Genomic DNA, 26838 nt, shown 5'->3' on the forward strand with positions numbered 1-26838 from the left:
GATTTCCTACCACTAAACCTACCTGGCTGATGATCCGGAGGAGCGTTTTCGTAGCATGGAGAAATGCGAAGTCACTTGGATCACGGCTAGGCCCAGCGCAAGATGTCCAAGACAGAAAGGCCCTAGCAACGCAGGCATTCTGTGCGTTGTACGCACTCTCCCAGCATCAATCTACCTCACTCCTGCTTAGAGTTGTGCTGTACAGTACGTATGTGAAGCCAGTGCTGCTCTACCACTGTGTGACATGGGGCCTCACAGATGCTATCATCAGAGGGATCGGTACCTTTCATTGAAGGCATCTGAGAGCAATGGCTAGCGTTAAAGGGGAAGTATACCCTAAAATCAAAGTTTCACCAGTTGTAGTCTTCGGGGTGCTGAGTCGAATGTTCTTGGTCCGAGAAAGCGGAGACGCTCCCTTCCTCCTTTATTCCCAATCGAATTCACCACTTCCACCAAAACAGGGTGACTGTGCCCCCCCCATACAAGATTGGGATTTGTATGCAAAATGTCACTAAAAGCGGCATTTTGTTCTTATAAAAGCACGGATGATCAAGATTGGCCCGTATGTTGTAGTTTTTTGCACCCCGGTTAAGTAAGCGGCCACGTGCTCGTGCATACACCAGCCACCTGGTCACCGTGCCTACAGGCTACAGCTTTCAAACCAAGATTTAACTCAAAGGTTCAGCGGTTCAACTTGTGTGACAGGAACGCTGTAAAAGCTGTAGCCTGGAAGACCATTCGACTCAGCACCCCAAAGACTACAAGTGGTGATCAATTGATGTTAGGGTATACTTCCCCTTTTCAAAAGTTACCAAACACATTCAGCAACAAGCACTTGTACGACATCTGGAACTCGGCACCGATTTAGCTTGAGATTGACCAAGGACATTGGGAGTTCCTGGGTCATGTACTGAGTGTTGTGTTCGACTGTTAAATGTTCCCGTACATTCCGATATGGCTTTGCAGCTGTAGGCTGTCTGCTGTCAAAATCCATTCTAGATCGTTGCCAGCAACACCTGGTATTCCAGGTCGCTGTCCGCTGCCTCCCTGAGCGTTGCCATCTGCATGTCCAGCTCTTGCTGTCCCTCAACTGCGCACACTCTGCCAATGATGGGAATAGCGCTGTCTTCATGGTCGTCGTCATCCTCCGTGAGCTCTGTTGAGTCCACCATTGGGCAGATGGTCCCCCCCCCCTGTTGGTTGATCCACAGGGGCTCGGGACAAGGCATCAGCGGGAAATTGATCCTTGCCTTTTCTCCATTCTGCATTGAATTGAAATGCCTGTATTTTCATAATCAAACGTAGCAATCGGTTTTTTTCGATTTTATCCATTGTGTATAGATTCAGCATTGGTCTAATTGCCTATTATCTATGATGATCGTTAATTCGATGCCAGCCAGAAATACGCTACAATTTCGTGCTGCCCATACTATTGCTAAGCACTGAAGTTCTTTCATTGCGTAACGTGCTTCCGTTTCCAAAATAAATCGACTTCCGCATTGAATCAATCGCCATGCGCCGTCTTGGAACTGCAACAGTCCAAATCCCAAGCCGTTTGTCTTCGACGCGTCTGTCTCAAGGCACAATGGACAGTCGAACCGAAAGTACGCCAACGTTGGGGAATCGAGGAGGGTGTTTTTCATAGTAAGCATTGCTTGCTCCTGCCCAGACAACCATGAACTCTGTTGAATTCTTCAGCAAATCTCTCAACGGCTGTAAATGTGTGGCTAATAAAGGTGTGAATTCAGTGAATTTCTTGGCAAGTCCCAAGAAAGACCTCAGATAGTTGCGATTCTTCGGTGTGTGGAACTCCCTGATTGCTTTCATTTTCTCATCATCCATACGCCAATCCGTTTGGCCTACCATGTACCCGTAAAAGTGTACTTCACTTTCTGCAAACTTGAACTTCTTTTCAGAAACTGTGATATCGTGCTCTCGCGCCTGGTTCAAAACTCTACGCGTCCTCCGAGTCGACATGTGTATCCAACTGCTGGCCGTGGAGCAACCTATCATCTTCCACTTTGCCCATATTCCCTATAATTATTTTGAAATGCAACATGATATCCAGAGTCGTGAAAATTTAATATTGTGCGGTGTCAATATCGGATTGCGGGTCGCGAATGGTGCGCGCCGGGTGAACGGGGCGTTTCACCGGCTTGTTCCATTTCATGAGGTCTACTGCTAAACGCTTCTCACTGCTCTCATTCTTTGGTATGATGACCATAGGGTGGCACAATTCCGAGGGCTCTGTAACTGCCTCAATGATTCCCTTCGATTTGAGTCTTAACTTGCTCCCGATATGCATGTGGTATGGTGCGCGGGGCGTGATTAGCGTGGGACTTCAGGTAAATCTTTATTTGTTCGCTGTGCATGGGTGGGAGGCTCGAGGGATTAAATATATCTGAAAATTCGCTTACCACATCTGCCTTGATCGTGTCCTTATCAGAAATACTGCGATCACTTGGCGCTGCTTTTACCATTCCGCCGGGCACTGTACGGGCCACCGTGGTGGCAGAAATGCGAGAGCCTTCAATGTGGCTCTTGATAGAAGCAGGGCGGCAATACCTTCATAAACGCGGATTGCAGTGCCGCAACTGACCCGTTTTCCTGATCAAACTGCAATGATACTAAAATAAATACGCTCTACGAATCTTATAGAGAACACTAGCAATGAGATTTTTGTGGCTTGTGATTTGATCATTTGTATGCTGCATATATTCAGTTGTTGTCACTACTCAGGTATCCTGCCTTGCTGCTTGCACGGCAAGAACAACAGCAGCAACGACAACGAAGTATAGATTTGAGAGAGCAGCAGCAGCAGCAGCAGCAAAGCGGAGGTCAAGGTACTGTTTAATCTAATATTGTGAACAGCCTAATATTCTGGCACAGCGCTCTCCTTCTTCCCACCACCACCATCAGTTCTCACCTGGTGCCTAGTCGATGCATGGTAGCGGTATCCAACATAGCAGGCTGGTACATCAGGTACAGCGCATGCACATGGAAGATGACACAGCAACGACATAGCTTGATTGTGAGCACGCTTCGTGCAGGTCATATTGCCAGGTGTTGTTGTACCACCATATTAATCAACCATACGTACAGCTGCAGTGGTGTTTTCAACTTCATTCTCCCGGGTCAAGGTCCATAAGAAGATATCCAAGAAAAAGATTGCCTAATGAGGCCAGCGGGGACGAAGCGTACGTTGCAATCGAGCTATGCCGTTGCTGTGTCATCTTCTATGCGCTACCTGATGTACCAGCTTGCTATGTCGGATACCACCAATCATGCATCAACGAAGCGCCAGGCGCAAACTGATGGTGGTGGTGGTGAGAAGGAGAGCTTTGTGCCAGAACTTTGCAGCCTAGAGAGAGTGTGTGGCCAGGTATGTCTGTACCACCATGATAATCAACCATAAGCACAGCTTCAGTGGTGTCCTCAACTTCATTCTCCCGAGCCTAATGTTTGCGACGCATTTATGTTTGCTAATTCACGACCTACATGGTGCAGGAATTGTATAAGTTAAAAACATAGCGGGATCTCTTGCCATGCAGTATAATATACTACAATAGCTGACACACACAAACACAATAAAGAGTGTTGGATCCTGGCTATGCCTGACGTACTAGGTCACTTTGTGATGTTTGATGGCACACACTTTTCGCATGACTTTGTAACAAATCCCATTGCACTCTCGTTGCCACTTGTTGGGGTCTGTATCCCTCAATGTAATGTTACCTGTTCTTGCTTTAACCACCAGGCGACTCCTGTGACTGAGCTACGGAATCCGTGTATTGTTTTTGTACAGATGTTCTGAATGACGTGAAATCAACATCGGACATGGTGAATGGACTAAACCCAGTAACAGCTGCTGCCCACATGATCAATGCGAAACAAGGCATGGGAATGCTGCCTCTGCCTGGGAATGGTGTTGGTGCTGCAGGATCTGCTGGTGCAACGCCATTGCCCGGTATTTCTAATCTCGGTCTGCATAATGGTTCGGCTATGTACAACAACTTGCCGAACAATGGCATGCTCCCTACTGGTGGCAATCACATCGGTTCAGCTCATCCTGGTTTTGGCATACGTGGTGGTAGTCCTGGCCTGCTTCCCAATGCTGCGTTGCCTACAGGTCATATGCGTGCTGGCAATGGGCAACAGCCACGTACCTACTCCATGGTCAACAATGAGTAAGTTTTCCATTCTTAGGTATGGGACTGCTTGTGATGTTGTGAGCATCTCTCTCCACTACTGAAGTTAACTAGATTTTGCCTGCCTTTTTAGTTTTCAAACGAAGGGCATCTAACACCAGACCTGTTCTGTGGAGTGCAAAACACAGCCTCTTGGTTTGAGCACTGCTGGCTAGCGTGACTCACCTATTTTGTACAAGAGTCATGGTACTCTGGGTTGTTTTCTAACCTCACACCTCTATCCTGAGCACCTTCCGTGTTTGATTTTGTAGTGACGTTCACCCAGCACCGTTTCCTCTCCGATATCTGACTCACTGTCAACAGTGTTGTTCAATGATAGTGTACTCACGCTACTGCTCCTATACTGTTTTCTACGGCTATGATGGTTTGTATGCTTTCTATATTTATAGGGCCAGTGCGTGGCAAGCTGATCCAAATGTGGCAGATCAACGTCGGAATGAGAGTGATCCCCACGCTGAGCGTCGGTATTGCATCTATGAAATGTGAGTTATGTTTCCATAGTCCGGTTTGACGAAGCGTCCACATATATTTTAATACTAGTTACTAGTTGCATTGCCTTGTTATACTGGTCTGATATCAGGCTGAAGAAGCGTCAACACTGAATACCAGGGGCACTTGTCACCTGCAGCAGGGGTTCGAAGGGGTAACGGTTGTCCTAAGCTAAATGGGTTTAAGTGCACATCTCTTTTCATCTCTGCCAAATGACATTTTCTGGGCAAGGAATCACCAGCTCGTGTCTTTTGAAACTAGGACGGAGGCACAACATATTAGTAAAAGTGTCTTGTACATGTACGGGCATTCATCTACGCAAGAACACACCACCAGCCAATTAAGACCATTCTCATAAGTAATGAACATTTTCCTTCTCTTGTTATCAAAAACTACAACGAATAATGGAAGTAAACTAAGGGATTACAGCTATAAAATTAAGAAGTTCAAAGACGCAGCATTCCAATTATGTGTAGAAATGACCCGAAGAAAGAAATCAATGTGAAGAGTCAAAAACAGCATGCATACCACTAGGTGACACAAAGGTTGTGAACAAAAAGAACAACAGAAAAACATCAAGAGATAAAGGCATCAATATCTCACCTCCATGACGAACAATGCCAAACAACTGCAAAGATCACACATTTTCCTTCTGAACACAAAGCTCAGGATCTGATTTACATCTTGACTTTTCTGGAATATTTTCGCTTCAGATTTCAACAGATCGTCAACTGTATTCCTCCTCTACAGCGTGGGAGTTTGTGGATCATTCTCCAAGGTGCTTTGGAGATGGAACTCAGTTTCTTCTACCATGCTAAAACTACGGTGAGTGCCGTACACTTTCATTCTTCTAACATGATTATATTGGCTCACCATCCGAATTAAAAAAATCCACAATTTAAAAATTGTGGATTTTTTTACTCGGAAGGTGAGCCAATGTGATCCGGTAAAATGGAGAAGGGCAAAGTGGTACGAGTTATGACTAACTGTCCAGCAACTTAATCACAACATATACAGTCAGCAAGTGCAACAAAAAGGCACAAAATGATTGTAAAATGAAGTGTTGTTTTCCTGTGTGATGACATTCCCCAGACGGTCTTCGTCTAGTCACGTGCATGTGTTAGAGTGATATGAGCATGCACGCTGTTGTAGTCAACAGTCCTTTTGTCAGTCTTCTTGCAATGACAATGTTGTGGATTGTGATTTATCCATTTTCAGGAGGAATATGATACGATGATCTTAGACTATGTGAAGGACACCATAACTGCACAGCGTGGGAACTCCCAGCAGCCAGGACTACAACAGCAGCAGCAAAGCAGAATTCAAGGTACAGTGTAGATCGCAGTATGAATCTATTGTGTGTCGCGCAATACACGCTGCAGGTCATTGGTGTGATGTTAGCTAAGTGCTTTGGTGGATCCTGTGCAGAGATGTATGTTACAATGCTGATCCTATTCTTTTCTCTTCCATCCAGCAGCTAACCCCATGAATGTGGACAATGCCGCAGGCAGGGCAGCATATGTGCAGCAGCCACAGATTGGCAAGCGTAACGTTGCAGTGCAACCACAACAACCGCAGCTTCGCCAGCTCTTATCCCAACCAAACTACCAGCAGCGGCAGCAGCTACAAAAACAGCAGCCGCTACAACAACAGCAGCACCTACAACAACAGCAGCTACAACAACAACAGCCGCTACAACAACAACAGCAGCTACAACAACAACAGCAGCAGCATCAAAGCAGAGGTCGAGGTACAGTGTAGATGGCATGTTAGTGTATGCAGTTGTTCTGACTGATTCTGTGCTGACTATGACATCACAACTCCGCGTTACACTCGTTATTACATGTATTTGGTTATTTGTATCATGTGTACGTCATGCTGACGTCTTGCTGCACGCATGGTGTGCGCAGTTTTGCAGCTATCAGACCAGAGCACATACAGCGAGCCAGTGGCTCATTTTCTGACTACCCTTTTTGCTTTTTCTGGAACTGGTCTCAACTCATGGTAGTTCAGTTTGTTTGTCAGGGGTGGTTTTCCCACAGGCAGTATGAATCTATTGTGTGTCGTGCAATACAATGTCATGCTGCACGTCATTGGTGCGATGTTAGCTAAGTGCTTTGGTGGATCTTGTGCAGAGATGTATGTTATGCAATGCTGATCCTATCCTTTTCTCTGCCTCCATGCAGCTAACTCCATGAATATGGACATTGCAACACAAAAAGCAATGCCTGCACAGCATATTGCTGCAATGCAGCAGCACAAACAACAGCATCAGCGCCAGCTTCTCCATCAGCAGCGCCCTCAGCATTTATCCCAGCATCAGCAGCAACAGCACCAGCAGCAGCAACAACAACAGCAGCAGCAGCAGATGGAAGCTCAGCTGAAACAAAGCCAGTCCACAGCACAGCACTTTCAATGTCTGGCCAATGTGCCTAGCCGCTCAGCTTCTAGCACACCCGTGCTGAACAAAAAAGTCAAAACCGAAGGCGAGGTATGCATGAACTGTAGATTGTGGTGCGAGGTTTTGACGGGTGTATGATTGTGCCATTGGTTTGGTGGCATGTGGCGGACCTTTTCTGTTTTGGAGGGAGTTGGGCGGGGGGGAAGGGGAAGTTTGCAGTGCAGAGAGAGAGAGAGAGAGAGAGAGAGAGAGAGAGAGAGAGAGAGAGAGAGAGAGAGAGAGAGAGAGAGAGAGAGAGAGAGAGAGAGAGAGAGAGAGAGAGAGAGAGAGAGAGAGAGAGAGAGAGAGAGAGAGAGAGAGAGAGAGAGAGAGAGAGAGAGAGAGAAGAGAGAGAGAGAGAGAGAGAGAGAAAGAGACACAGAGAGAGAGAGACATACAGAGAGAGACACAGAGAGAGAGAGACAGAGAGAAAGAGAGAGAGAGAAAGAAAGAGAGAAAAGGCACTTATTAGGTATGAAGAATGTGTACAGAGCAGGGTTTTGTGACAGGATAAGCCCATGAGTGTAAGAGCAGGTACAATCCAATTGAACAACAAGGCGAAGAATCCAACAACAGCCAGAGATGGTTTGAATTGTTGAGGACATACTGTTTCGATGGCGGGTTTTCCCCAAATCAAATGCGTTAGCCTTGTTGAGAGGTTCGGCAGACATGCTTTTCCGCTGCTACACTGCGTATCCATGTGAGGATCCCCATATCCAAAAATCGTTCTCCACTTCGGGTCATATTTCCTTGGCCGTGCCCACAATGGTTTTGCGGGTCGCCCTCGAAATACAATGAAATCACGTCGACAGGTGGTTCCGAAATGCGCTGCCATGGCTTGCTGTTCGGGAGTGTCGCTCGGGATGTGGAGGACCAAAGAATCATGACCAAAGAATCTCCGACGCTGGCGCTGGATCCTGCTTCTCACTAGTTTGGAGTTACATCTCTTGTAGATCCTGGATTTCGGTATGTGCTTGCCGTATATCATGTTGATGATTATACCGATTCGAGAACGATTGAACGATTGACCGAGTCTATCTTCGAGAGTTCGGCTTGCGTTAGTCCTTAGGTACGTCTATTGTACATAAGAAATGGGACTGCAAATGCATTGTACAAATGAAGTCGCCATTGCTCATTTATCATGTTGGACCACACATTGCCCAATGATCGGAAAGATGCTGTCGCCAGCTGACGTCTCCTTGCTGCATCTTCTCCATCTGCAATGTGAACCCAATTTTCTAACAGACGTCCAGTTCTCGCTCCACATATACTGGCACACACAGAGACATAGACAGCAATAGCGACACTACACAAAGTGAAGGGTAGTTGGCCATAGGCAGATGTGATCAAAATATGGAGAATAACTTTCCTATTAAGATAGCAATCATAGGAGGGGAAGGTGAGCGCAACCAAGACAAGCACAAGCTGAAAGACTCAGCTGTGAAGGACATTGGCGGATGTAGATGCATGTCGATGACGGCACTGGAAAGACAATTGACAATACAGTCAAACCACAATTCAAGGACGCGAAGAAACACTGCACTAAACTTGTGTGGCTCAAAGATGCGGAGATCTATTAAAGGGGAAGCTATGCGAACAAGGATAGAGAGCCAAGGATAAATTTCTAGAAAAGAAAAGGACCGAGGAACTATAAAGTACGCTATACTATCCACTAACACCACCAGATACTAAACAATCAGCTCATGCGATAACATTACACGACACTGACCGACGGTACTGACGTTCTACAACAAACTGGCTATCTGCTCCAGTACATTTCGGGTACGCACTGCAACTGCCTTTCAACTTGGAGGGTTTCAAAGTCATATGATAACATAGGAGGGGAAGGTTCTTGTTCGCATAGCTTCCTCTTTAATTGACCTTCGCAGGCAGCCGCAGGATCTTCTCTTTCATAGGCAGTTTTCAATTTTCAAAACAGAATTTATTCTTTTCTTGCTTGATATATTGTACCAACTGATCTTCGTGCTGCTTCCCGCAGGGCATTCGTAACAGTGTCTAACGCCTTGTACATTTACTTGGGTGCTCAAAAGTTAAAACCCATGCCTTCTCACACCAGACCATTAAATACATGTTTTTTGATTCGTTAACGTTCCGGGACGTATCCCCTAATTGTGGGTACCTTTGTTCGGTAGGAAAGTCTGTGTTTCCACATTGTACAGATGAAAGCGGTTATAGTGGGTGCAGCTGACTCTTTATAAGAAATGGATGAAAGTTGCTTTGGTCATAAACTCTCTTGGTCATACAGCAATTTTGCTCTAAAACACTTGTGCTAAACAAACTGAATCTTTCGAACTGGACTAATATATGTGTGCCTTGTCCTTCTCTTTTTCTGTTGTAGGCCACATCTAGTGTGTCAACAGCGGCCACAAATTCACCTCGGCCTGTTGCTACTCTAAATCAGGCTGCAGCGTCCTCAGCTAGCTCTCTGGTTGCCAGCACTAACCTGCTATCTGCAGTCAACCAGTCTCCAGCAGCTCTAACTGCAGCGTCGGACAGCACACTTCAATCCAGTGCTGGAGACAAAGATACTGGCAGTCTTCCGGCCGATATGTTTCCATTTACCTCCCCAGAAGCTGAGGGAGATCCAGGCAAGAAATGTAAGCTAATCGTATGCTCACCGGTTTGAGTGAAAGATGCAAACGGGAAAAGTCTGAAGAGAAAATTGAGTGTCATGACCAGGACTCCAACCAGGGACCTTATGCTGTTGAAATGTACAGTAGAAGACGCAAAACATGGATCTGGAAAGAAGTGCTGAAGCAATCTTGTTTAGATTGGCAAGGATTGCACAATTGCGTGTAAAGCAAACAGAAATAGGAATATGCGAGCTAAGATATAGTCATCAGGAGAAGGGGGATTGCAAAAGGTGCTTGCACACCCTAAGGCTGTCAAGAAATTGAAAAAAGAAGAAACTGTAGCCGGGTCATTTGTTCCTCTATTTTTTATTGCACAGTGCTTCATTAAAGAGTCTACTCATCTTTCTGGGACTAGCTGGGAGTAGATCTTAGAAAATAAAGTCTCAGTTAAAATCTATTTTTAAATTGTCATATTCTGCTTGAAAAACATTGAAGCTACCTGCAGTAGAACCATACGAAATATTATTATGGCAAGCAATTCCTCGAATTCTGCTTCTTTTCTTTATCCAAACACCAAAACAATCTTGGACGGTGTCACTTGATAAGCACTTTTTGTGTGTGTTTGTATGTGTGTGTGTGTGCATATGTGTTTATGTGTGTGTATGTGTGTGTGTGTGTGTGTGGGTGTGTGTGTGTGTGTGTGTGGGTGTGTGTGTGTACGTGTACGACTCTCGAGATGTGAGAGGTAGCATGTCCCATACCATATTTTTTCCTTGAGGTTTGGCATGTCTCTTTACAGTAGGACATCACTTGTAGCGGCTGGAGTTTTGTTGCTTGTACTCCTATTGAACTTCACTATCTTTACCCACATGATGTGGCCACGTGCTTCATTTAGCAAACGACACTTCTCCAGAAAAGTGATCATTGCTTGCTGAGCTTAATGGTTCTCTTAAAGGCTGCTCCTAAACTTTTCTCTGCGTTCATGCAGCTAACCCCGTGGATATTGAACGTGCAGCACATCAGGCAACATATGAGCAGCGAGCACAGAGTGGCAACCATATTGTTCCAGTGCAACAGCAACAGCAGCAGCCGCAGCAGCAGCAGAATCCGATGGAAGCTCAGCTGAACCAAAGCCAGTCCACAGCACAGCAGATTCAATGGCTGACCAATGCGCCTAACCGCACAGCTTCTAGCACACCCGTGCTAAGCATGAATGTCGAAACCGAAGGCGAGGTATGAATTGGCTATAGATTGTGGTGTGAGGTTTTGACGGGTTTATAATTGTGCCATTGGTTTGGTGGCATCTGGCGGGACTTTTCTGTTCTGGAGGGAGTTTGGGGTTGGGGTAAGTTTGCAGTGCGGAGAGAGAGAGAGAGAGAGAGAGAGAGAGAGAGAGAGAGAGAGAGAGAGAGAGAGAGAGAGAGAGAGAGAGAGAGAGAGGAGGGAGAGAGAGAGAGAAAAAGAGAGTCAGAGACAGAGACAGAGAAAGACAGAGAGAGAGACAGAGAGACAGAGAGGGATAGTGAGACAGGGATGGAGAGAAGGAGAGACGGAGAGACGGAGAGAGAGACGAACAGAGAGAGAGACAGGTACTGATGGTACTGACGTGCTACGTAACCTAACTGTCTATCTGCTCTAGCACATCTCGGGTACGCACTGCAACAGCCTTCCAACTTGGAGGGTTTCAAAGTCATATGATAACATAGGAGGGGAAGGTTCTTGTTCGCATAGCTTCCTCTTTAATTGACCTTCGCAGGCAGCCGCAGGTTCTTCTCCTTCATAGACAGTTTCCGATTTTCAAAACAGAATTTGTTCTTTTCTTGCTTGATATGTTGTTCCAACTGATCTTCGTGCTGCTTCCTGCAGGGCATTCGTAACAGTGTCTAACGCCTTGTACATTTACTTGTGTGCTCAAAAGTTAAAACCCATGCTCTCTCACACCAGACCACCAAATATATTTTTTGATTCGTTAACGTCCCCGAGACTTATTCCTAAATTGTGAGTTCCCTAGTTCGGTGGGAAAGTCTATGTTTCCGCATTGTACATATGAAAGCGGCTGTACTGGGTGCAGCTGACCGTTTATAAGAAATGGATGAAAGTTGCTTTGATCATAAACTCTCTTGATCATACAGAAAATTTGCTCTAAAACACTTGTGCTGAACGAACTGAATCTTTCGGACTTGACTAATAGATGTGTGCCCTATCCTTCTCTTTTCCTGTTGTAGGCCACATCTGATGTGTCAACAGCGGCCACGAATTCATCTCGGCCTGTTGCAACTCTAAATCAGGCTGCAGCGTCCCCAGCTAGCTCTCTATTTTCCAGCACTAACCTGCTATCTGCAGCCAACCAGTCGCCAGCAGCTCCAACTGCAGCGTCGGACAGCACACTTCAATCCAGTGCTGGAGACAAAGATACTGGCAGTCTTCCGGCCGATATGTTTCCATCTACCCCTCCAGAAGCTGAGGGAGATCCAGGCAAGAAATGTAAGCTAATCGTATGCTCACCGGTTTGAGTGAAAGATGCAAACGGGAAGAGTCTGAAGAGAAAATTGACTGGCATGACCAGGCCTTCAACCAGGGACCTTATGCTGTTGAAATTTACATTAGAAGACGCAAAACATGGAACTGGAAAGAAGTGCTAAAGAAATCTTGTTTAGATTGGCAAGGATTGCACAATTGCATGTAAAGCAAACAGAATTAGGAATATGCGAGCTAAGATATAGTCATCAGGAGAAGGGGGATTGCAAAAGGTGCTTGCACACCCCTAAGGCTGTCAAGAAATTGAAAAAAGAAGAAACTGTAGCCGGGTCATTTTTTTCCTCTATTTTTTGCACAGTGCTTCATTAAAGAGTCTACTCATCTTTCTGGGACTGGCTGGGAGTAGATCTTAGAAAGTAAAGTCTCAGTTAAAATCTATTTTTCAATTGTCATATTCTGCTTGAAAAACATTGAAGCTACCTGCAGTAGAACCATACTAAATATTATTATGGCAAGCAATTCCTCGAATTCTACTTATTTTCTTTATCCAAACACCAAAACAATCTTGGACGGTGTCACTTGATAAGCACTTTTTGTGTGTGTTTGTATGTGTGTGTGTGTGCATATGTGTTTATGTGTGTATGTGTGTGTGTGGGGGGGGGTGGGGGGGGTGTGTGTGTGTGTGTGTGTGTGTGTGTGTGTGTGTGTGTACGTGTGCGACTCTCGAGATATGCGAGGTAGCATGTCCCATACCATATTATTTCGTTGAGGTTTGGCATGTCTCTTTACAGTAGGACATCACTTGTAGCGGCTGGAGTTTTGTTGCTTGTACTCCTATTGAACTTCACTATCTTTACCCACATGATGTGGCCACGTGCTTCATTAAGCAAACGACACTTCTCCAGAAAAGTGATCATTGCTTGCTGAGCTTAATGGTTCCCTTAAAGGCTGCTCCTATTTTTTTCTCTGCGTTCATGCAGCTAACCCCGTGGATATTGAACGTGCAGCACATCAGGCAACATATGAGCAGCGAGCACAGAGTGGCAACCATATTGTTCCAGTGCAGCAGCAACAGCAGCAGCCACAGCAGCAGCAGAATCTGATGGAAGCTCAGCGGAACCAAAGCCAGTCCACAGCACAGCAGATTCAATGGCTGACCAATGCGCCTAACCGCTCAGCTTCTAGCACACCCGTGCTAAGCATGAATGTCAAAACCGAAGGCGAGGTATGAATTAGCTATAGATTGTGGTGTGAGGCTTTGACGGGTTTATAATTGTGCCATTGGTTTGGTGGCATCTGGCGAGACTTTTCTGTTCTGGAGGAAGGTTGGGGTTGGGGTAAGTTTGCAGTGCGGAGGGAGAGAGAGGGAGAGGGAGAGAGAGAGAGAGAGAAAAAGAGATACAGAGACAGAGACAGAGAAAGACAGAGAGAGAGACACAGCCAGCGAGAGACAGAGAGAGAGAGACAGTGAGACAGAGAGGGATAGTGAGACAGGGATGGAGAGAAGGAGAGACGGAGAGACGGAGAGAGAGACGAACAGAGAGAGAGAGACGGGTACTGATGGTACTGACGCGCTGCGTAACCTAACTGTCTATCTGCTCTAGCACATCTCGGATGCGCACTCCAACAGCCTTCCAACTTGGAGGGTTTCAAAGTCATGAGGGGAAGGTTATTGTTCACATAGCTTCCTCTGTAATTGACCTTCGCAGGCAGCCGCAGGTTCTTCTCCGTCATAGACAGTTTCCGATTTTCAAAACAGAATTTGTTCTTTTCTTGCTTGTTATGTTGTTCCAACTGATCTTCGTGCTGCTTCCTGCAGGGCATTCGTAACAGTGTCTAACGCCTTGTACATTTACTTGTGTGCTCAAAAGTTAAAACCCATGCCCTCTCACACCAGGCCACCAAATATATATTTTTTGATTCGTTACCTCCCCGGGACTTATTCCTAAATTGTGGGTTCCCTAGTTCGGTAGGAAAGTCTGTGTTTCAACATTGTACAGATGAAAGCGGTTGTAGTGGGTGCACCTGACCCTTTATAAGAAATGGATGAAAGTTGCTTTGGTCATAAACTCTTTTGACCATACAGAAATTTTGCTCTAAAACACTTGTGCTGAACCAACTTAACCTTTGGAACAGGACTAATATATGTGTGCCCTATCCTGCTCTTTTCCTCTTGTAGGCCACATCTAATGTGTCAACAACGGCCACAAATTCATCTCAGCCTGTTGCTACTCTTAATCAGGCTGCAGCGTCCTCGGCTAGCTCTCTGTTTTCCAGCACCAATATGTTATCTGCAGTCAGCCAGTCGCCAGCAGCTGTCGCTGCAGCGTCGGACTGCACACTTCAATCCAGTGCTGGAGACATAGATACTGGGAGTGTTCTGGCGGTTATCATTCCATCTACCACTCCAGAAGCTGAGGGAGTTCAAGACAAGAAATGTAAGCTCATCACATGCTCACTGGTTTGAGGGAAAGATGCAAACCGCAAAATCTGACGAGGAAATTGACTGTCACTACCAGGACTCCAACCAGGGACCTTATGCTGTTGAAATGTACAGTAAAAGACGCAAAACATGGATCTGGAAAGAAGTGCTAAAGAAATCTTGTTTAGATTAGCAAGGATTGCACAATTGCATGTAAAGCAAACAGAATGAGGAATATGCGAGCTAAGCTGTAGACATTAGGGGAAGGGGGATTGCAAAAGGTGCTTGCACACCCCTAAGGCTTTCAAGAAATGGAAAAAGAAGAAACAGTAGCCGGGTCATTCGTTCCTCTATTTTTTATTGCGCAGTGCTTCATTAAGGAGTCTACTCATCTTTCTGGGACTGGCTGGGAGTAGATCTAAGAAAATAAAGTCTCAGTTAAAATCTATTTTTAAATTGTCATATTCTGCTTGAAAAACATTGAAGCTACCTGCAGTAGAAGCATACTAAATGTTTGGCATGTTTCTTTACAGTAGGACGTCACTTGTAGTTGCTCCAGGTTTGTTGCTTGTACTCCTATTGAACTTCACTATCTTTACCCACATGATGTGGCCACGTGCTTCATTCAGCAAACGACACTTCTCCAGAAAAGTGATCACTGCTTGCTGAGCATTATGGTGGCCTTAAAGGGGAAGTTCCCCTATAATGAAAACTTTACAACTTGTAGCGAAAAATTCACTGATTCCAATGATTCCAATGGTGAAGGTCCCATGTTGATCCAATGAGCCGTTCCCGAGTTATACCTGCTTGAAGTTTTCACTAAATTTGGTGACATCATGATGACGTCATTGACTTGGAAGGACTAGGCCGGATTTATGACGTCGGAGAGACAGACTTTGTGTAGGAGTAGATGAGGAAAACCAATTTCATTCTTGTTTCTCTGCAACAATTATTTTCATACTAGATTTTTTTCAAGTCGGGATACCAGTAGTGTGTTATACATGTATGTCCCATACCGAAGTTTGAAAAAGATCCGACTTCTTTGGGACAATGTCAATGGAGAACCAAAATACTGAATTTTCCCCATCCACTCCCATACAAAGTCTATCTTTCTGACGTCATAAGTCCGGCCAAGTCAGGGCAAGTTAATGACGTCATCATCATGTCACCAAATTTAGTACAAACTTCAAAGCTAGTATATCTCGGAAACGGCTACTTGAATCAACATGGGACCTGGACCTTTACCATTGGATTCAGTGCATTATTCGCTACAGGTTGTGAAGTCTTCATTTCAGGGTGAACTTCCCCTTTAAGGCCGATTCACAATACAACTTTTGCTACGCGACATGCGACTTGCGACACCTGCAACAAGCTGCGACCGCGACACACGATTCACAATCGTTTTAAGGTTTGTGCGACATCCTGATGCAGTGTATGCACTATGCATGTGCACTGAATGAGCATTCCGAGTAGAATCTGTACTCCGTTTGTGTATGACGCACGTCGCAAAAGCTGAACTCTCTTCAACTTCTGCGACAGGCACCTTGCGACTTTACTCGACAGGCCTAGACTGGTATTTTCTTGTCGCAAATCGCGTGTCAAGTCACGAAACGTGGTATTGCCAAACGGCCTGATAAGTGTATTACTGGATACTTGCTAATGATTCTTGTTTTGCTGTTGTGCTTTGTTCAGTCGAAATGTCTGCGGAGATTGTGCGGGATACGTTTCTTCCAATTGTGGATCAATTGTGCGATCATGATGATCGCAAAACTTTTCTACAACCTGTCGATACGATTCTTTTGAACTGTCCGGTAAGTGAATGAGTCACGGGACACAGTCACTGATTTAGCTTTTCACTGCTTGCAGTGTGCTGCTTTGTTGATGTCCGCTGGTACTGGATTGGCTATGTACTGTGTGTATGCATGTACATGTATAGGTGTTGACGTTTGACGTTTGTGCTGTCACATTTTTACCCTTCAGGACTATCTGGAAATCGTGAAGGAGCCAATGGATTTGTCAACTTTGAGACAGAAGCTTTGCAGTCTTGAATACACCGATCCATGGGAATTCATTGCGGATGCCTACAAGATTGTGGAGAACGCATGGTTGTACAATAAGAAGACCACAACAATTTATAAGCAAGCTACTCGAGTGAGTTCTGTTGTCCTTCCCAGAACCAGAATTTGTGCTGTTCATCTCCTTATGCTTCAAATACAGACTGATTCACTAAGTACAGTTGTGCCTGGTGAAATTTGCCCTATAATGCATATTTCGCACGCTCAACGTCCAGCTCTCTCTGTTCCAGTCTTGATCGCGCATTGGCGTTGTATGCTCAGTCTGGGAGTTGCTGCCCTGGAAGGCATACGGATGCGGATTGACATGTAACCAAAGTCATGTTCTAGCATGATTGTACATATGTACTAGCATGATTCTACACATATGATAGCATGATTGTATACATGTTCTAGCATGATTGTATACATGTACTAGCCCAGTAATACAATCAGAACTGATCCTTGGCGCAAGTTTTCCATTTCACGTTGGATTTCATTGAACGCAATTGTACTTATGATGCCGGAGATACCCCAAACCCAGCTAGTTTAATAGTGAGGTTTCTCACCAATATATCATCATAGTTCGTACCCAATATTTTGCTGTTTGGTCAAAAATAGCTCAGTGTGCATTGGTTAACCCAGAATCCCCTTGTTTCTGACTTTGTTGTTCCGATGCAGCTACATGAGTTTTTCAAAAAGATCATCGATGAGCCCATGCAGAATATTGGATTTTGTTGTGGCCAGTCGGTAAGTACTATTTCACTGAAGCGTGGATGTGCTATCACATTCTATACTCGAGATAATTATGCTATCAGGTTCGAACTATGCTGGTATGCGTGCTTTGTTATGCTATAACTTTGCCTTTTTTTGTCATTCTGTCCTTGTTCCTGTTGATCTACAGAGGTTCTACACACCTCAAGTGCTGTATTGTGCGTGCAACTCCTGCATTATTCCTCGAGATGCGGTCTGCTATGTGTACAAGGGCAAGGAGGCGATGGTGCACTATTGCAAGAAGTGCTTCAGTGAAGTCAACAAGTCAGTCAATGTGGGATCTGAAGGGTACGTATTTGTCTTACTGTTCCTAACTCTCTGCTAACGTAGTGCATACCCTAACTTAATCCACACTAGTTCAGGATATACATATAGTATATTTTTGATACTAATGTTTTCCTTCCATGTTTGTTTTCTCGCTTCTATTTTCAGGGACGTTTTGAAAGCGAAGTTTCAGGAGATGAAAAATAACGTCAAAGACCCTGAACCCTTTGTGGTTTGTTCGATTTGTGCACGGCGTATGCACAAAGTTTGTGTTGGATTCCATCCCTCCATCTGGAAAAGAGGGTAAGTGGATGCGTTGGTTTGGGATGTGTGAATTGAGTGCCATTGTTGTGTGCTCTGTCCTTATCATAATTGTACACAATGTGTGAGTGTGGGTGGGTATTAACAAATCTGACTGCACACCTCTCTGTGCTTACCTGTTTGCATTTCAGCTATGAGTGCAAGGAGTGCCTGACAAAGAACAACAAGACTGAGCCTGTCAACAAGTTCACTGCTGAAGGTAACTATGGTCAGGATTAGAGTTCGGGTTAGAATAGGGTTATTTGATCAGAAGCCGACAAATTCCTTTGCAAACCATACGCCATAAGCTGGATTAGATTGGATTGGTTTATTTCTCGAAGAACAAACAGGCAGTGTTGCCTTATTACATGAGATCGGCTACTGGCACACAAATATAAGGAAAAAGGAAAAGATTAAAAGAAAAAAAGAAAATAGAGTAGGTTTACAACAGCAGAGGAAAGATTATAATAATTATTTGATCAGTAATAAAAAAAGAATAAAGGAATAATTTGATCAGTGAGCAACGTTAGTCAGTAAATTTTCAGGTGGGATAAAAGAGCGGTCCGGAATTGACCGGGTTTCCCCAGTGATCAAGTTAGCGCCAGGGTAACAATATTACCACTGGGTTTTAGGCAGGTAACAGAAAGGCGCGAGCATCTTGAACCTTGACCACGCCGATTGCTGATGGCAATGATAACGTAATTGCGGTATTACTGTGTAAGAAGGCACTTGCTGCTCCTGTCTTTTTGAAGAACCTGGGGGTACTGCCAGTCAGGTGCAAAATTCCTTACTACCAGTTGCGAAGAGACACATTGCAGAAACCCACCCTTGAAGTTGCCTTGGAAAGGGGAGACTGGACACAAGTTGAAGAAAAGTGTTGCAGGTAAAGGAATAAGGTGGCTTCGAGTGTGGTTCTTTTTGCTTCTACTCATTTCTGGAAAACCACTACGGTGGTGAGTGTGATTGCTCTGGTAGACCACTACCCCATGTACTGAACAGTTGCTTTGTGAGTGAAATATGTGCAGACATTTTTTAATGAGATGAAAAGCAGAAATAAAATAAAAAAGGTGAAGTGAAAGCCTGCTCACAACTCCGCCCAGCCTTGCGAACCGGGTGGGAATGGTGGATTTAGAACCCGGGTTCAACTCTCAAGCAAGCGCTCTCCACTCTTAACTTGTGGTGTTAGTGGACATTATAGCGTAACTTTTAGTTTCTTGATTCTTTTTTCTATACTATAAATTTACCCTTGGCTCTCCATCCGAGTCCATACTTTATTGTGCCATTAGAAAACGCAACCACTTTCAGAGTCCTCCGAAGAGAGTCTGCGACGTTAAACCACGCACACCTACCTCAACCGAAAAATAAATGACCTGCCACCCGGGTTGTCAACTCCATCCAGAATACAATTCTACGACTCGTACAGTACAGAACTATATCTGGTCTTACGGTTGTAAGTGCAACACAGCTAGGGAAATACATACCTCGGCCTCAGCAGCAATCTTCTTCTCTTTTTCCTCCTCCTTTTTATGTAGAATCTCTAGTTCAGTTGCGTTGTTGGGTGTGGCGAGTCGGATGGGCAGGGAGGCTGGGCCACTGACGCCTGAAGAACATGCGAAGGGCTCTAATTGAAAACGAGATAAATCCATTTTGTGGAAATTTCAGGAAGCGCATTTTTCATTTTCGGCCTGCACTGCAGCATCAGAGACTTTTATCCCGTTATGCGGAAGAACACAAACTTTAGGCATCATTGTGATTGGGATGTATCGCGATGTGACCCATAAAACCGACCCACAGACGTCTGGTGGGTGCAAACGAATTCTTTCGCGACGAAAAACGCAAAAACTCCAGTTTTGACCCCGAGTACGTTGTCGTGCCTTCAGGTGTAACGTCCCTGGTCTAGCGCTACGCGACAAGCGCCAAGCACGTGACGCATAGTACAGGCCCAGGCACGGCACAAACTACAGTACGCATCCACTACTGTGTTTCACAAACGGCGTAGGTTCGTCGAAGAAGGTTGAACGTCGAGGGTTGACGCAAGAAGAAATTTCAAATCCTTACCAGTACCACCGTACAAAAGGGATTTCCACGAGAGGTCCTGCCACATCACCGATGTCCACTCCAACCACTTGCCTTGCACCTGAAGAGTCTTCAACCTCAAAATCTGAGTGACTGAGAGTGAGTGAGTGAGTGAGTGAGCGGAAGTGAGTGAGTGAGTGAGTGAGAGAGAGAGAGAGAGAGTTAGAGTGGGTGAGAGAGAGGGTGAGAGAGAGAGAGAGAGCGAGAGAGAGAGAGAGAGAGCGGAGAGGGGGGACGACTGGGTTAGTTATTGGGTTATCTGGCATTGGCGAAATCTGGGCATTGATACTGGTCTTATTGTTCACCTGGAGAAAACCTAAATATTTGTTCATGACTTTTTCTCTTGTTGTTTGTAGCACTGCCGCGCAATGCTCTGGCTACATACCTTGAGGAGAGAATCAACGCTAACCTTAAAACTGCTGATACGAACCGTGAAGCTGGCCACGTTCACATCCGTGTGCTCTCCAGCAGAAAGCAGACAGTGAAGGTCAAGGATGCAACCAAAGAAAAGTAAGTAATGTCTTTTGTTGGTGGCAGTGGTGGTGCTGGTGCTGTTGTTGTTGTTTTTTCAATTTTTTCCACGCATATTTAGGCATATATTGTCGTAAGAGCACTCTCCGAATCAATCTCGTGTGTGACTTTTGTTTATTCAATTTGCTAAAGATGACATTCTACCTATTAAGGTTCTGTGCCGTCATAAGGTTTGAACAGCAAATAGTGCACCAAAGAATGTGCAAAACATAGTATACCTACTGTATTCTCAAGCAAGAAAAAAAGATCTAAGGGTACTTCAAGAAAACGGGCAGGAATCTCTGGTATGTTTTCCGGTGTTTTCCTTGTGGCTAGTAGGAATATACTGGGTACCTGTCTATCGCTGTGTACTAGTATTGCTTATTCACATGGACCTCTGTTAGTGCGGAGAGTTTTCACAAATCATCATACATCTGCCATACAAACCAACGTTTTTCATTATACTCAACTCTGTGTGTGTGTTTCTGTGTACATGTGCGTGTATGTGTATGTTTCTTCCATTAATGCCAGGTTTGAGGAGCTAAGTGCTACATCTTTCCCGGAGGAGTTTCCTTATGTAGCAAAGTCTGTCTTTGCTTTTGTGGAAATTGATGGCCAGGACGTGTGCTTCTTTGGCATGATCGTGCATGAGTTTGATTCTGACTGTCCCGAGCCTAATAGGCGGTAAGATCTATATCCATCTTGTGCTCCTGCTCTCTTTCTCTCTCTCTTTCTCCTTCTCTCTCTCTCTCTCTCTCTCTCTCTCTCGTCTTTGACTTTGTTTAGTTTGCTGTACAAGTGCATGTACTACATGTAACACTGATGACTGCTGAGTGAAATCTCTTCAAGACTTGCTCTCTGTTCTCTGCGTATTTTTTTGTAGGCATGTATACCTTTCGTATCTGGACAGTGTCCATTTCTTCCGGCCAAAGCAGTTGCGTACTCAAGTGTATCATGAGCTGCTTATCGCTTATCAGGACTATGTCGCAAAGCGAGGCTTTGTCGCTGTTAACCTTTGGGCATACCCTCCTGATAAAAACCAAGACTATATTTTCAACTGTCATCCACCTGGGCAAAGGATACTCACACAAGAGCGTCTAATAGAGTGGTACAAGACAATGCTGGAGAGTGCAGTTGCTCGAAAAGCTGTTATCAAGTTTCGCGTAAGTGCTCTAAATCAACTCATTTTCGCTGGCCATTTAATTTCGCTGATTCCGCCGCTTGGTGCCAATTGGCCAAAGTTAACCGCAGGCCAAAGTTTGTCATCGAGGCAAATGATGCATAATCCACCCATGGCTGCCCGTGAGGGCAACAATTATTAAACGATCTTTTCTAAATCGGCCAAAGTTTCTCACCGTCCAAAATTTGTTGATTTCCAGAGTAGCGAGAGTAGTTATCTGCCACCGATACCTCATCCAAAGGGTATCAAACAACATGGGAGTACATACAGAAGATCCCAGTGTAGCGTCAGTGATCTACATATTGAATTTATGACAGTTGTGCATGTTCTTTGTGAGGATATACTTTAGTTCGATTAACCGGTTTAGAACCGGTTGTGAAAAGATATCAGTTAACAGTTTGTGTAACGGTTACGCTGGTACTTTTCGAGTTTTCGAAGCATGCATTTTTACCAAATTTGGCAGTTTTCCAACCTATGGTGTACGCACACATGCATAAATGCACACTACCTAGTACCATCCGTTACAATTTGAATCAACTTCATGACACTTTTAATGCTTCTGGCCTGTGAATCTATGTGAATGAGCATGCAGACATTTGCATGTATTAGTAGTAATTTCGCACGGTACATTTCAAACAAGGATATTGTACTATACTGTTCAAACTAGCTACACGCCGTACTGCTCTAGCTTATAGGTTGTACTCCGATAAATCGACTGTTAGCGTAGCAGTTAACCATTAAGGTGAAAACCGTAGCCGTTTGATCCCTATTGTTATACTGGCAATCTAATGTTGTTTATCCTTTCTCACTTTTTTGATCTTTCAGGATATTCACCAGTCCACACTTCAAGATCAAGTCAGCGTACCGACCGGTATGCCATACTTTGAGGGTGATTACTGGCCTAAAGTGTTTGAGAAGATCGCCCAGGAGGAAAAAGCGGAGAAGATCGCAGCTGAGGCCGAGGTATGCATTATCTTCTGTGTAGAGCAGGACTGATGGTTCACATCTCTCTCTCGAATTCAACTCCATATCAAACATTTTACCACCGGTTGGATGGCATTTGGGCACCAGCCGCTGTTCGTCTTATGGTTGTTGGCAATTTGTCTTTTTTCAATGCCGCTGAGATGATGGAGTGCATGGGATGAAGGTGACAAATTCGGCGATAGTTATAAGAAAGTTCGTTGCTCTCAATGTTCGAACTTGCACCTTTCCCACTTTTCCGTTCATCGGACTCATTATGTTATTACAGAAAAGTGGGAAAGGTGCAAGCTCGAACATTGAGAGCAACGAACTTTCATATAATTATCGCCGAATTTGTTACTAAAAAATCCGTTTCTTATGTTATGCAAAACAACAATGTGATGACAGCCATTCCTCAAATTGCACTGCTCTGCACTGCAACTTCTTTGTATTATTACTCAACGTTCTTTCATCTTGATCAAATCTTAAAGGTTAGGACTAGATTAGGAGGAGAATGCCTGAGGATCAATACTTCCATTAAGGATACAGTAGTGATTCTAAAATATTGGCCATTGAAATAATACCTTGTAAATAACATAGCAAGGGGCGCTACGCTGCTCTGGAACTGGGAAGATACCTTAGGTGTTCTCAGTGTGGGAAGAAGACAAACCATACACTCGCTTAAAGCTTGGCGTATGCCAATCCCCCGCCAAGTAGTGAGAGCTTTATTTCATAAGCCAATGCCTTCCTGAAGCCGTAGAGCGTCACTTGTCAACGACTAGTAGTAGTATTTATTTTTCTTACCATAGGATGCCTCAACAGTGATATACACAACTATTAAGTGGGCTGATAACGAGATAAGTGAAAAGGAAAAGAAAGGAAAACTAGACAATATTTGATTGAGAATGCAGTGATCCATGTGGATGGATTTGTTTATTGGCCAGGTGTGTGAGGGGTATGATGACCGTGATCTGTTGTTGTATGCCTGTATTGCTATGATGTCAAGCAGAAGAATGGCAAGAAGGGATGCTCCCAGCCGCGGCACGGCCGAAAGAAGAAGAGCAAGCCGGCACCGGCACGGAAGAGAAAAGATTTCGCTGCGCGTGTCCTGACCCGGCTGGAGAAGGATAAAAGTGTAGGTCCATGGTTTCATTCTTTCTTTGCATTGCGTATACCTGTGTCTCGTGGTGTGCGACGACTGGTTTGTTTTCAAATGCATGTTTTAGATTTGTTTCTAACTTGATTGTTTCTTCAGAGTTGAATATCATGAGCAAGAAATCAGTTTTAGTGCAGCCCTTCACAATCAAAATCAAGCTGACAAGTTATGATATTCTTCTCAAAAGCCTTATTTAGCCATTTTACCCACAAATGGCCCACATGGGAAATTGTATAATCAATAATTTGGTCAAAATACGCAATTGTGGGAAAATCATACACCGTTGGGAAAGGAAAGCCGTGCATGAGACATGCTTTAGGATAGGGCTGAAATGAGTATCTCGACTATTCAAATATTCGTTAATTTAGCTTTGCAGAATGAACATTTGTGAGGTAACGAATATTAGAACTGAAATTTTTTTCCCAATATGCTCGACACAAATGTTTTATTACAATCAGCGTGCAACCTTACGGAGCCATCTGACAGCGTTTCTGGGGCGATGTTGCTCTCAACGGAGAGCGAAGCAAGGTCGCTGAAGGTTTTTATGTCAATGGCGTTGGTTTCCTCCCTGAAGTATACTTTTTTGCCTGTATGATGAGGCGGGGTATTCATGCCCTTGTCAGAACTCTGACGATTTGCATGAATTAACAATCAAGAACATTTGTTCGTTCGTTCGTTCGTTCGTTAGAGTCAAGAATGTTGAGAAATTGTGTTCGTTTCAGTCCTACAGTTTAGGTTGTAGCAATACTCTCTCTACTTACAGGGCAAGCCTGGAATAAGTGAGGCAAGTTTGCGACGTACACACTGTAAGCCCATCAGCACATAGAGCTTCATCTGTGGGACACAGGTGATTGCAAATTACGACACGTTTTCTGTCGTCCTTTGATTATGCGAGGTGGCTATCGAAAACGTATGCCCTTGTATCTGAATATTAAAATGAGTTTCCGCACGTAACATTCGATGTTTGAAAGTGACTTATTTTTTGTAGAGTATATTGGTGTGTCATAATGGTACTAAAGTTGGTTGCTCCAACGAGGAGCACACGCTTCTTGCCGACCTAGACACTTGAGTGACTCACGATTGCCATCCGGAGCACACGAGAAGCACGTAGCACCTTCCGCTCGGCAAACCTGAAAGAAAGCACCACTGCCTGCTCAATACACAGTGTGTCAAGTTCGGCAAGAAGTTTGTGCTCCTCGTTGGAGCAACCAATTTCATCACTAGTACCGCCGAAGTCCCAACTTCTAAGTTCATAATGGTACTAGTTTGTAAAATTATTGCCTTTGGGTGTTACTCTTTCAGTGAAACCATTTCTTGTTGAACCTTCTACTAGTATCTTAGTTTATGCCCCAGCTGTTACGCTGTCATCACACTACGGTACAAAGCGCTGTGTCTACATCCACATAAAGGTTTGGTCGGTTGTCATGATGATCCATGTACGGAGTGAAAGCGGGAGCAGAAGAAACGGGAAACGTAGACGTGGTAGCCAGCGGGAGTGGGCCCCTTTTTTTTATATAAAAGGGTGTATCTCCCACAGTCTGTTTAAAAGCGACCTTGTACGTGGGAATCTTCAAATTTCTCCAAAACATGACCGCGTGTACTGGTCAAGAACTGTGCCTGTTTGATGACACGACTACCCGTTTTGGATTTTTCACTGTGGACGCAGACGTAAGGGGAAGCCAGAGAATGAAGTGTGATGACGGCCTTACTAGCTCCTTGGGTGTTGCTGGTATTATCGCCTACGCTGATTTCTTGTATTCGTTGCTGCCAAATTTTCCTTACATTACCTTTATTCTTGTTCCTTTTGGCCAGGCATTCTTCACCATCACGCTGATTTCTTCAGAAAAGGTCGCCAACCTTAAACCCATGCCGGAGGATGTGGCCGAGCAGCAAAGCGGCAATGTGATGGAGAGTCGGGATTCAATTCTTGCGTACTTTCGTAAGAATCATCTCGAGTTTACAACTTTGCGGCACGCGCAGTACGCTACACTGTGCATGCTCGTCGAGCTGCAAAGCCAGTCAATGTAATCGGCTACCGCTGCAATACCTGCATGGCTGAAATTATTGGAAGTCGTTTCCATTGCCCAGTGTGTGACGTAAGTTTGCATATTCATATTGGCCACTGTGTGTTTCCAGATTTTGTTTGTATTTGTTGTCTCAAGTTCTCTTAGTTCTTCTAGAGTAGACTGTACATAGAGGTACACGACAGAATTTTTAATCCACATGACTGTAGCTTCTTCTGTACAACATGCAACACCTGCAGATTGCAGGTTCTTTACTCACCAGTAGTGTCCAGATCTGCCTCCATTCTGTATCTGATTGTTGTTTTGTACGTGTTTGTGTTTTGTACGTGTTTGTGCCTCCTTATGCTAGGATTATGACAAGTGTGCTTCTGGTCTGTGAATCTATGTGAATGAGCATGCAGACATTTGCATGTATTAGTAGTAATTTCGCACGGTACATTTCAAACAAGGATATTGTACTATACTGTTCAAACTAGCTACACGCCGTACTGCTCTAGCTTATAGGTTGTACTCCGATAAATCGACTGTTAGCGTAGCAGTTAACCATTAAGGTGAAAACCGTAGCCGTTTGATCCCTATTGTTATACTGGCAATCTAATGTTGTTTATCCTTTCTCACTTTTTTGATCTTTCAGGATATTCACCAGTCCACACTTCAAGATCAAGTCAGCGTACCGACCGGTATGCCATACTTTGAGGGTGATTACTGGCCTAAAGTGTTTGAGAAGATCGCCCAGGAGGAAAAAGCGGAGAAGATCGCAGCTGAGGCCGAGGTATGCATTATCTTCTGTGTAGAGCAGGACTGATGGTTCACATCTCTCTCTCGAATTCAACTCCATATCAAACATTTTACCACCGGTTGGATGGCATTTGGGCACCAGCCGCTGTTCGTCTTATGGTTGTTGGCAATTTG

General features: G+C 44.6%; 1 protein-coding gene across 1 annotated transcript; it reads left to right on the top strand.

Moving 5' to 3' along the window:
- The first annotated feature begins 3175 nt into the window (after nucleotides 1-3175).
- On the top strand, nucleotides 3176-26283 carry LOC135806766 (histone acetyltransferase p300-like). The gene is made up of 25 exons (XM_065320990.1): nucleotides 3176-3326; nucleotides 3806-4187; nucleotides 4598-4690; nucleotides 5411-5522; nucleotides 5916-6024; nucleotides 6172-6447; nucleotides 6884-7188; nucleotides 9497-9755; nucleotides 10720-10964; nucleotides 11957-12215; nucleotides 13190-13434; nucleotides 14389-14647; nucleotides 16324-16442; nucleotides 16612-16782; nucleotides 17364-17432; nucleotides 17587-17744; nucleotides 17889-18023; nucleotides 18173-18240; nucleotides 20453-20606; nucleotides 21138-21290; nucleotides 21490-21769; nucleotides 22612-22749; nucleotides 23753-23881; nucleotides 25715-25841; nucleotides 26276-26283. The coding sequence occupies exons 1-25, from the start codon at nucleotides 3176-3178 to the stop codon at nucleotides 26281-26283; spliced, it is 4404 nt and encodes a 1467-aa protein (XP_065177062.1).
- The last annotated feature ends 555 nt before the right edge of the window (nucleotides 26284-26838 follow it).

This window comes from Sycon ciliatum, chromosome 1 (genome assembly GCF_964019385.1).
Source record: "Sycon ciliatum chromosome 1, ocSycCili1.1, whole genome shotgun sequence".
NCBI classification, from domain to species: Eukaryota; Metazoa; Porifera; class Calcarea; order Leucosolenida; family Sycettidae; genus Sycon; species Sycon ciliatum.

Coding starts and splice junctions, on each gene's coding strand:
- LOC135806766 (XM_065320990.1), top strand. CDS start 3,176: ATGAGGCCAGCGGGGACGAAGCGTACGTTGCAATCGAGCTATGCCGTT. Junction 6,448..6,883: donor GCATCAAAGCAGAGGTCGAG/GTACAGTGTAGA, acceptor GCCTCCATGCAG/CTAACTCCATGAATATGGAC. Junction 16,783..17,363: donor TTTATAAGCAAGCTACTCGA/GTGAGTTCTGTT, acceptor GTTCCGATGCAG/CTACATGAGTTTTTCAAAAA.